This window comes from Anabrus simplex, chromosome 8 (genome assembly GCF_040414725.1).
Source record: "Anabrus simplex isolate iqAnaSimp1 chromosome 8, ASM4041472v1, whole genome shotgun sequence".
NCBI classification, from domain to species: domain Eukaryota; kingdom Metazoa; phylum Arthropoda; class Insecta; order Orthoptera; family Tettigoniidae; genus Anabrus; species Anabrus simplex.
The window spans coordinates 145,259,862-145,272,203 of NC_090272.1; the positions used below are offsets into that span (position 1 = coordinate 145,259,862).

A 12,342-nucleotide genomic window follows, 5' to 3' on the forward strand; every position below is an offset into this window, starting at 1 on the left:
CCAACTTCCTCTCAACGACTGATTACACCCTTCCTTCCAAGATGCCATTGAATACTTTGCCGGGTATACTAACCAATGAGATACCTCGATAGTTGTTGCAATCCTTCCTGTTCCCTTGCTTATAGATAGGTGCACTTACTGCTTTTGTCCAATCTGAAGGTACCTTACCAAAACTCCACGCTAATTTTACTACTCAATGAAGCCATTTCATCCCTGCCTTCCCACTATACTTCACCATTTCAGGTCTAATTTCATCTATTCCTGCTGCCTTATGACAATGGAGTTTATTTACCATCCTTTCCACTTCCTCAAGCATAATTTTACCAACATCATTTTCCTCCTCCCCATGAGTCTGGCTGTTTGCAACACCACTAGGATGATTTCCTTTTACATTGAGAAGACGTTCAAAATATTCCCTCTACCTCTCCAGTGATTCCCTGCGATCTATTATGAGTTCACCTGAATTACTCAAAACACTGTTCATTTCCTTTTTCCCTCCCTTCCTAAGATTCTTTATTACTGTCCAGAAAGGTTTCCCTGCTGCTTGACCTAGCCTTTCCAGGTTATTACCAAAATCTTCCCATGACTTCTTTTTGGATTCAACAACTATTTGTTTCGCTCTGTTTCTTTCATCTACATACAAATCCCTCTCTGCCTCGGCCCTTGTTTGGAGACATTTCTGATAAGCCTTCTTTTTACGTTTACAGGCTGCTCTCACTTCATCATTCCACCAAGATGTTCGCCTTTTCCCATCTTTACACACAATTGTTCCTAGGCATTCCCTTGCTGTTTCTACTACAGCATCCCTGTATGCCACCCATTCACTTTCTATATCCTGAACCTGCTTACTGTCTACTGTTTGAAACTTCTCACTAATCATATCCATGTACTTCGTCTAACTTCCTCGTCCTGGAGATTTTCTACACTTATTCGTTTGCAGACAGATTTCACTTTCTCTACCCTAGGCCTAGAGATACTTAGTTCACTACAGATCAGATAGTGGTCTATATCATCGAAAAATCCGCGAAAAACTCGTACATTCCTAACGGATTTCCTGAATTCAAAGTCTGTTAAGATATAGTCTATTATGGATCTGGTACCCCTAGCCTCCCATGTCTAGCGGTGAATAGCCTTATGCTTGAAGAATGTATTCATAACTGCTAAACCCATACTAGCACAGAAGTCCAGCAAACGCTTCACATTTCCATTAGCTTCCAAATCTTTCCCACATTTACCAATCACCCTTTCGTATCCTTCAGTTCTATTCCCAACTTCGCATTGAAATCGCCCATTAGCACTATTCTATCCTTGCTGTTGACCCTGACCACGATGTCACTCAATGCTTCATAAAACTTGTGAACTTCATCCTCATCTGTACCCTCACATGGTGAATACAGAGACAATTCTCGTCCTAATTCCTCCAACTGCCATATCTACCCGCATCATTCGCTCATTTACGTACCTAACAGAGTCTATGTTGCGTGCAATGGTATTCCTGATTAAATGCCCTACCTCATATTCTGCCCTTCCCTTTCTAACACCCGTTAAGTACACTTTATAATCTCCTATTTCTTCCTCATTATCTCCCCTTACCTAAATATCACTTACTCCTAGCACATCCAGATTCATCCTCTTTGCTGACTTAGCCAGTTCTACTTTCTTTCTTCTATATGCCCCATTAATACTGATAGCTCCACATCGAATTCCATTTCGTTCGCCAAGTTGTTTCCAAGGAGTCCCTCGCTTGTCAGATGGGAGTGGGTCTCCATTACTCCCATAGGTCCGAGGCTTGCTTAAAATGTTCTGAGCTCGGTAAATTCATGAAGCAGGATGCTACCCTACTTGCGCATAGTCCAAGTAAGGATCTCTCCTCTAACGGGTTATGGACAACCGGTGAATTGTATAGTCCTAGTCGCCTGAGCACAAGGAGAGCCATGACTCAGAATATGTCCGAGATGCCCACTCCCATTCCATAGCAACTGGTATCCCGACTCTCAGGACCACTTACTAGGCCACTCAGCCGTTGCCCATGGTTCACGAACTAGGACGTGACTACAGTAACCCACAAACATGAACCAAATTATAAAATAAATTGAAGAAACTTGTGTTGTATACATGAGAACTTTGTGACTCTCTTACAATAAAATAACTGCCAGTACACTACAATTCTAAACTGCATTCAGGCATATCCTAATTGCGATAGGTTATTACCATGCACAAACAGCAATGAAAATTGCCATTAAATGTTAAGATTCAGAAGAACTACACGAGGATTACACAACAAAACCGAACATGTAGACAGATTATTATTATTATTATTATTATTATTATTATTATTATTATTATTATTATTATTGATGATGATGATGATGCTTGTTGTTTAAAGGGGCCTAACATCGAAGGTCATCGGCCCCTGTTATTATTATTATTATTATTATATTATATACAAGAAACATTCAATCAGCATAAAACAAGAGACTATTACAAAACATTCAAGCAATATCAATCTAAATTTACCCCTCCCACACTTATGTTAAGAAATAAAAATGGTAAAATGGCACACAATAATCAGGATAATGCTAACATTCTTGCAGAATACTTTAAAGAGTTACTTAATTGTGAGGATCCTGTGGAACATTTAGAATTTGATCCTAACCCAAAAAATAAAACTCCATTACAAAAGATTATACCACCAGTTTACAATGAAGTGAAAACGGCAATTAATGCACTTAAAAACTACAAAGCAGCAGGAGAGAATCAAATAGTAGCAGAAATATGGAAGAATGCTAATGATCAGACTATTCAAAACCTACATAAATACATCATTGATATTTGGAACACGGAGAAGCTTCCTGAGGAATGGAATACAGCGATAATCCACCCGCTGCACAAGAAAGGTGATCGCTCCGATCCAAATAATTATCGGGGGATATCCTTACTTGATATTACATACAAGATTTTATCCAAGATTATATACACAAGAATCCAAGAACAACTCGACCAAGAACTTGGAGAATATCAGGGAGGATTTCGACCAGGTAGAAGCTGTCCAGATCAAATCATTAGTTTAAAATGGATAATGAAGCACCAAAGAGTTCGAAGTAAGGGTCTGGTCATCACGTTTGTAGATTTTAAAAAAGCATACGACAGTATTCATCGTGACTCATTATTAAAAAGCCTTAAAGAATTTGGCTTACATCAAAAACTTGTTAACCTCATTAATATGACTTTTAAAAATACGAAGGCAAAAGTTAAATTTAGAGGTGAATTATCAGAATCATTCACTATAAGAACTGGACTTCGACAAGGAGACGGACTTTCACCATTGTTATTTAATTGTGCATTGGAGAAGGTTATGCGTGAATGGAACAAGAAATGCCAACCAACTATCAAGATCGGTAGAAATATTAAACTCAACTGCCTTGCTTTTGCGGACGATTTAGCATTACTTGCAAATACAATAGAAGAGGCTAAATTTCAAATTGAACAACTAGAAATTATAGCTAAAAAAATGGGATTACAAATTTCATTTGAAAAAACAGAAATGATGCCAACTTTTAAAGTTGATTTACCAGTTATTCAGCTGAACAGTAATAAAGAGATTAAAATTGTTCAGAAATTCAAATATCTTGGGGAAATAATAACATGGAACACAAATGAAAAAGAAGCAATAGAACACAGAACAACTAAATTTAAACAAGCACAAAGACTTACCTGGCCAACCTATAAAAAAAAATCTCTTTCGATAAACGCTAAGCTGAAACACTATAATTCCATAGTTAAACCAGAGGCAACCTATGCTAGTGAAACTTTATTCAAATTAAATGTAAAATCTACAACAGACAAATTACAGAAAACTGAGAGAAGAATTCTTAGAACAATTATTAATAAAAAACACCAAGTTGATGGACAGTGGAGATTGTTGCCTAACAACATTGTCTATCGTGAATGTGAATCAATAATATCTACAATGCGTAAAAGAAGAATTTCCTTTTTCTGTCACATATCAAGATTAGCAGACACCAGGATATTGAAACAACTATTCGATTACTTTTTGAAGAATAAAATCAATAATAATTGGTTCAAAGAAGTTCAGGACGATTTGGAAGAATTGGGTATAACTCGGCAACAAATCAAAGACAGAAAAGAGAAGAGGATTTTGAAGAACAAAAGCATAAGTCTCAAACTAAAAGCAGTTGAACGGAAACAATATACTATATCGGACACACAAAGGGCTTCCAGGTCGGAGAGGATGAAAAAGTTCTGGGAGAAGAAGAAGAAGAAATTAACTCAAATGTATTGATTTCAGTGCTCCAATGTGGGCGTAAAATATGTAAATAAATAAATAATATATACAAGGAACTTGATATACAAGGCACAACATAAAAGTTTATTGCTTGGACATTTTCATACAATATGTACACAAAAAAAGAACGAAACTTGTCTTGAAGTTTAACGAACTGCACACATTCAATGCAAACATAAAGTAGTAGACTGAGGGTCTGAAGAGTATTTACATTTATACAAGTTAATATTCCCATGTACATTCAGTTCTTATCTTGATAAGATAGTCTGCTCAAATGAAGGAATGTTCTTGATAGTTGAAAACTATCTGTAGTTAGTACAATGACAAGTGGAACTTGTAGAAAGTCCGTATTAGCAGAATGCTAGTAGGAGACGTAGAACTTGCAAGGAACTTGCGTTAAGGTTCATAAATAGCAGAATGCTTGGAATGAAGTCGGAGCACTTGTAGGGGACTTGTGTGGGCAGCAGAATGCTTGGATAGAATGCTCGACGGTGCTACGGGAGGCAGGATGCATGAGGCAATGTCCTGAGGTGAAACCTCCCGGCCAGAATCAGTCCACCTGTTCAGAACACTTATTTAAGAGGGTACCTCCATGTCCGACTTGCGGTGTAGTCTGGTCGTTGGACACTGTAGGAGTGCCTCGAGAGATGGAAACGTTGTTCCATTTATAGTGCTGGCTGACGTCACAGACGATTACATCAGAGCAGTGCAGTCCACCTCGTGGTCTCTCGAAACGTCGATGCCGGGCGGGCTGCGGAGCTTGCAGGCGCGGAGGACGCACACAACAATTATTATTATTATTATTATTATTATACTCTACTACACACTAATAGAATTAAAAACTGCCATTTAGTTAATTGCTAAAATATCAAAAATATTACACAAGGATAACACAAATATAGCAGGCAAAATACTATCTAATAAAATAACTACACTAGATACTTATTCTGAACTGTGTTTAGACATATCCTAATCACAAATTAATTTGAAACAACAGAAATGTACTGTAGTTAAAACCAAACCTTATTAGAAATGTTTCTTGTATTTTGTTTTATTCCTACAAGCTAACAGAAAAATTAAAACTGCTCTTAAATGCTGAAAGAGCAAGGATGCAAAGAATAAATTACACCGGAGAATTGAACTTCCTACTCAGAACTATAAATAAGTTATCAGAACATAGGAATCAGTTGATTATTATTTTTGTTTTCTTGACTATACTATAACCTTTCTCAGAACTATAAATAAGTTATCAGAACAGAGGAATCAGCTGATTATTATTTTTGTTTTCTTGACTATACTATAACCTTAACCTTTATTCTCAACCATACCTAACAATGTAATATTTGAATACAAAGAGCAGCAACAATAGATGACAATACAATGATTTTATCTATTTCACCAGTGAAATACCGTATATTCTACTGAAATTCTTTCTTTAAACAGAATTTACCACAGTATCACATTATTTAAAGAAATTATTACCTTCATGAAGGGTGGAACCACTAAGTTGCTACTTGAAATACCATGTCTATTGTCTGTATGAATGTAACTGCTGCAGAAGTTACAACTCCTTATAATACCCTGTCTTTGTAAGTAGTCAATCAACAAGCCTACTGATATTTAAATAAAAAAGTCAATATCATTTCTTCTTCCTCCCAGTACAAAAATAAAACAGAGTAAAATCTAAACTACAACACAGTCCGGCCCGCGGTGTAGGGGGCAATGTGTCCGCCTGTCACCCGGCGGCCCCGGGTTTGATTCCCGGCTGGGTCAGGGGTTTCTAATTATAAATCATTAATATTCCTGGCCTGCGGACTGGGTGTTTGTATCATCCTTAACGTTCCTTTTCTCACATTCAACACTCTAAACTTCCTCCATTCCAATTACACGCGGGTTCATATCACATGGTGCAAGTGGGGGGCGGGCAAAAGAACTTTATAGGTTGACATCCCGACTAGGACTAGAAGACTCCTTACTCCAGAAGATGCAAAAGGCAAGACTGAAGTGGTTTGGTCATGTGAAAAGAACGAGTGCCAACAGGTCTGCAAGAAAGGAGTATGAAGAGAAATAAGGGGAAAGAGATCAGTGGGCAGACCTAGAGAAAAACGGACAGCCTTAGTGAAGAAGGGCGTTGAGGAGAGAAGTCAGGATTGGGAGCAGATTGTGAACGAAGAATGGTTCATGGACTGAACAAAATGGAATGGGCTCGTATATCACACCTGGGAAACTGGAGTTGGTTAACAATGATGATGATGATTAACACTGAAGGAAATTTAATTAAATATTCCTGTACTGATCATTAGAGAATGGTTTTTAAGATGTGATACCTTTGCAAAAATATTTCTTATGAATAAATCAAGAATCGTAATTTGGGGGATGAAATGAAGAATCTTTTTGTAAAATTGGCACATTTCTCCCCCTTTTCTGAGCACCTTTCCCCCAACTTTTCTCTCAGTTTTTAGAAGGCTGACAGACAGCAAATTTTTCCCTCTTCTTCAGCAGATTTTTAAATCCCATACCCTTACGCTATTTTATACAGCAGATTGAGAGCTATCTTTTCTTTTTTGCCTTCTTCTTGTTTGGTTGGTGATCAAGGGCATCTTTGGACTTGAGATCTGACACTTGCATGCCCTCCCTGATTTTTTCCAGCCACCATTTCATCTGGCAGACACGGGATCGATATCCTCCTGGATTATAGCGGAGAGCAGTTTTTAAAATTCAATTTTCGTCACTTCTAGTCCTATGTCCATACCACTTTGTATTTTGTCCTTAGCTGCTACGACTCCAATCTGCTTTTTTACATGACCATTTTTGACATGATTAAGTCTTGTATTAGACAAGGATCAATGCAACATGTTCATCTCCACTGCATGGAGGGCTTGCTCATGCTTTAATGTGGCTGGCCAGCATTCTGAGCAATCAAGAGCCACTGGGCAAATCATGAACTTGTAAAGTTTCCTTTTAAGAACATTAGATACTTTCTTGTTGCAGAGCACTCCGGTGACTTGACGCCATTTTAGCCATGCAGCATTAACTCTTACTCCAGCATCCATAAGTGTTTCACCATCCACAGTTATAAGTGAACTGAGGTACATAAGAACCTCGTTTATCCAGATTAAGTGGGACCGGAACTGATCCGGATTATCGAAAATCCGGATAATCTGGAAAACTAAAAAACAAATACAGTACATGTTATATATTAACATACGTTGTACAGTAACACCTTTTTCAATTGTACAAAAAAATATAAGAACAATTTTCTTACATTTACGACTCTGTTTTATGCACTAAAATAGTGTGAGCCTTTTCTGTTTTACATTGGTATAGCGTTTGTGCGCAGCACGATCACGAAGACATTTTACTATAACATAAGTTCTGCTGGTGTGGTTTCAGTCTGGGATTCTAAACAGGCCATCAGTTTGTCCAGCTGCATTGTTGCATCTCCAGGAGTCACGGTTTCTTCTGATGGAGCGCCGGTTTCATTTTCAATTCACCATCACTCTTGTCATTATCTGCCGAGGAACAAGAGACAATAATTTATTCATGTGTCATTATGTCATAGCCTGAATTAGTCATTTTTCAAACAGTCATTTACGTTGTTCACATCTACGTCCGAGCATCCTGGAATGCGTGCAAATGTGTCAAGGAACCGAGAATAGTCCACGGTATCCCATTCCGAATTCCAGGCAAATGCCGGGACGGTACCTTTGATAGACCACAGCTGACATACTTCCAATTCCTGTCCTTAACTATCCTTGGCAGAAAAAACATCAAAGAAGAATCGACCCCGTAAAAGAAATACTGTACAAGTAAACGTAAATTTTTATTATTTTCGATCCGGATTAATGAGGGCTGGATAAACGAGGTTCTTGTGTATTTAAATTGTGTAGCTTTTGCGAGGCTGTGATCTTCTATGTTGATGATACCATTAGCCTGTGTGCCACATTGTAAGTGCTCCCTTCTCTTGGTATTCAGTTGGAGGCCATTCATGCTACTATCTAGCCGGCTCACAGTTTTATCTTTTATAGCCAGAAGATTTCAATCTGCAAGAAACCATCATCAGCATATAAGATTATCCATAAGTGAGGATTCTGGATATCAGCTGTTACTGAGTTTACGTACAGGGTGAAGATAAGGGGCAAGAGCGCAAATTCTTGGTGGACCCCTATTGTAATTGGAAAAGATGGTGAATTTCCAACTGAACAACACACCACACTTGTAATGTTGCAGTAGAGGATCTAAATACATTGCACGTAGGCTTCTGGGGCACCATGGTTATGAAGTGCTTTCCAGATGAGTTTATGCACTACCCTGTCAAACATCTTTTCCAGGTCTAGAAATGCCAGGTACAGGGACTGGTTCCCTTCTCTGTGTTTTGCTACAACTAATGGGCTGCATGAATTGCATCTATTGTGATCAGCTCCTCAACAAATCCACAATGATTACGGAAAACTTGGATGATGCTGCATAATCTATTGTAGAGAACACGCTCTAAGATTTTCAACATATGTGGAAGAGTAGGCAGATTGGGCAATAGTTGGAACATTCGCAGATGTCTCCTTTACCCTTCCAAATGGGGATGGTAGTACTGGCCAGCCAGGTTTCATAAGCAGCCCTCAGCAATGATGACACTGAAGAGTGCTACAAGGATTTCAGCTCCTCGTCGGCCAAGCATCTTCCAAGCTTCCGATCGTCCTGTTGCTTTGCCATTGCTAGTGATATCAACCTTTGCTGAAAGTACTGAGAGGACACAGATGTTTTATAGTAAAATTTGTATTACAGAGAGCAAAGTGTAGTTATTTTACAGATGATACCAAGATAACTGTTGTAGATAAGAATGATAAAATTATTATTTAAATATTTTGAACAGTTTAGAAAGAAATCACACGTCTAACAATTTCCATGCAATGATTATATCAATGAACTTACTATATTGGGATGTTTTAACGTAGTCAGCAAACTGATTTCCAAGGGAACTTTTCTTCCTAAGATTGGATCGTCAACCCAGGATTGTTGATGTACTTTCTGTTTCTGAATAAACTTTGTTATTACCTAAATAAATAAAAAAGGAAAGGGAAAAATTAAGATGAGGTTCTCTACTATTTATCTCTCAGCTAAAGATATAATCTGGATTAATTGTAAGTATCCCACAAAAAATAACAAATGCAAAGAGGTAAAATTGTGCATTTCCAAGCATTTCCAGAACTTTTCACAGAGACTCTGAGAATTGAGTAGGATAAAGCATCTTACTTTAACAGCTACTATATCATATGTTTTCCAACTTACACACACAAAAAAACACTTCTGCAGAAAATAACCTAATGAAGTTCCTAAAGATATCAAGTGAAAGTCAAAGAGTGCATCTGGAAACATAGTAAAGGTAAGTTCCTTGAGAGGAGAGGATGTACAGAAAGTAAACACCACAACATTAAACCCTTATAATTGTAGCGTTATTAACGGAATATGTTACTTGTGCCATATACTTGGACCAACAACTGTCTATGCGACACTTATTAAATTTTGTGAACTATCCGTGCAAATAACATTTTGTGGATTAAGCATTTTACAGTTGGACTCTGCTTTATTGATAATGTGCCCATATCATCATTCATAATATTGCCATTATCTACTTGGAACTGGAATTCAACACTATGTGACTAGTGGATGGTAATACTACTCACTGGATGTACGGCTATTGGGACATGACAACGCGTAACGTTTCTGCAGGTTATATCTAGTGGGGTCGATCGTATTGTGGACTGGAACTGGTACTCCTGCGCTATCTATGTACGAGCTGTGTTACTAGGTGTGCTTTGACGGAGCCCACCAGGGCGTGCTGCGATGTTGGACAGTGTCACCCCTTGTGGCCTTGATCGGAGTGTCTCTCTTGACTGGTTGACGTCAACGAGTGTGGAAGGTTGACTGCTCAATAATGGCTTGCTTACCGGCACATAAAACTATGATTTTACCTTCGGGTATTGGCTAAGGACGTATAACTGCCCCAGCAGGGGATTGTACTTGATTTAATATTCTTGTTTTATTTTAGTATAGTTGTGTGGTGTAGCATGTAAGTTTATTACATAATTACTAGTGAGTGTATTAGTGTTGGTTCGAAACACGTCGGTTACTCAGTCATATGACCTCTTTATAAGTACACTGTTCTAATTTATTTGTGTTAATGTTGTGTTCTTGGGGTGTATTATTTATATTATAGGTTGTGTTTTTAACTATGATTTGAATTTTATCTAAGTTTGGTGTTATTGTATTCTTGTTTCAAGTGAACGTCATGTGTTGCTGTGAAGGTCATTATTGTCTGCGTAACTTTTGAAATACGCCCTTGCCTTTGTGTAACACTGTTTTCCCTGTATTCTTTGTTTACCTGCGTATATGTGTAGGTTTTCTGTGTTATTTTCTGGATGCGAGTGCAGTTGCTATTTTTAAAATTTTGTATGTATCGCTGGTGTTGCGGTATTCGTGTTTGCCCCGGTGTTTGGTGTTGTGATTCTCTGTTTGGTTTTCGGGCATCCTTTCGTGTTTTTCGGCCTTCTTGTCCGTGTTTAGAACTAATGCTATGCTGCACTAAGTTTTCATTTTTTAAAATTATTATTTTATTTATTATCATTATTATCAACCTTATAAATTTTTAATTTCTCTTGGGTAATTATTTCTTGGATTGGGTTGCTATTCCTTGTTTTATTTCTATTGCGGGTGTTTAAGGTGATACTTACTTAATTATAGGTGTGTAATCCCGCGTAGTATTAACATTATATTTCAACCACGACTGTAATGTCTGCTGGTTTAAGTCAAGGGTTTTGGGCAGCCCTAGCACGAGATGTTTGGGCTCTGGTGTTATCTCATTTCCCATTGTTGTTTTATCTCTGGTGCTCGGCCGTTATGTAACTTTTGATTATTGCGTCTTGTATCGGCCGAGATAACAGCATCTTGTTCGTGCTCCGTGTGGATGACAATGCATTGTTTTTCTTCTCATGTCATACCTTGTTATTCGATCTTGGCGTTGTGAAGTTAACTGCCCTTTCTATTTTAATATGTTTTGGGCGTCTTATTTATCGCCCTAGCCTTCTACTGCTTCTGCGATATATATATATATATTTTTTTTTTTTTTTTTTTATTTGGGCTATTCTCCTTATTATGTGGATCTTGTGGGGTGACATTAAGCTGAGATTTGTGTTCCCTTGTGTTTTAAAGTGATGTGTCGGGAGTCCTTTTTTATGTGGGTATTGTGGGGACTTAACCTCCGTTGGGTGCTGTCAGAGGCCCTTGATTTGCCATATTACCCATTTTTCTGGTATTAATATCAAATTTTATTTCATGTAAATATTTTTATAATGTGTAAGGTATGGAACTGGTGCACCAGTGTAGCTTGGGGGAAATGTAATGAATTTATTTACTTCAGAATTAACCTTATTTACATGCAGATTATGTATTTAATGTGAAATTATTATTCTTCTATCATATTATTATTATTTTCAGAATTTTTCTTTCTTTTCATAATTTAGTCTAATGTAAATTATTATTTATTATATTTTTTTTTAATTTTTGAAAATCTTGGTGTTATTTCCTTGGTGTGTCTGCTACGCAGTTTCCTGGGTCCCCACCTCTATTCCTTTAATGGGTAGGCTTCAGCACCCTACCTTGCTTCCTCTCGTCCGTATCCTTGAAGGGTTTTTCTGATTTTTGTGGATTTATTTGCTCTTCTGAAAATTTATCTTGTACGTGCACGTCCCTATGACCCTTGTCATTTACTTCTATTGTTAGGGGCGTTGCATAATAAAATGATTAAATGAACCTAATGTTGAAGATTTCTTTTTTTTGGTAACTTTTGCAATACAAACTAAGAAGGAGATTATCTGGAGTTAGTCTCCTTTTAATAACATTTTCATCCATTTTATAGGAGACAATATTCACATTTAAAAAAAAAACCAAAAATTTAGGTTAATTAAAAACTGAAGTTCACTCTTGAGATATACATGGCGTGATTAGTTTCCCTCTACCTACATCATCATCAGAGAGAGATC

General features: G+C 37.5%; 1 protein-coding gene across 1 annotated transcript in view; it reads right to left on the reverse strand.

Annotated features, from left to right (window-relative positions):
* Nucleotides 1-12,342, reverse strand: part of Pask (PAS kinase) — a 453,665-nt gene that overhangs the window by 156,380 nt on the left and 284,943 nt on the right. Inside the window, exon 15 of the mRNA XM_068229079.1 lies at nucleotides 9,236-9,358. Within this exon, the coding sequence (XP_068085180.1) occupies nucleotides 9,236-9,358 (123 nt within the window). The remainder of the gene's footprint in view (nucleotides 1-9,235; nucleotides 9,359-12,342) is intronic.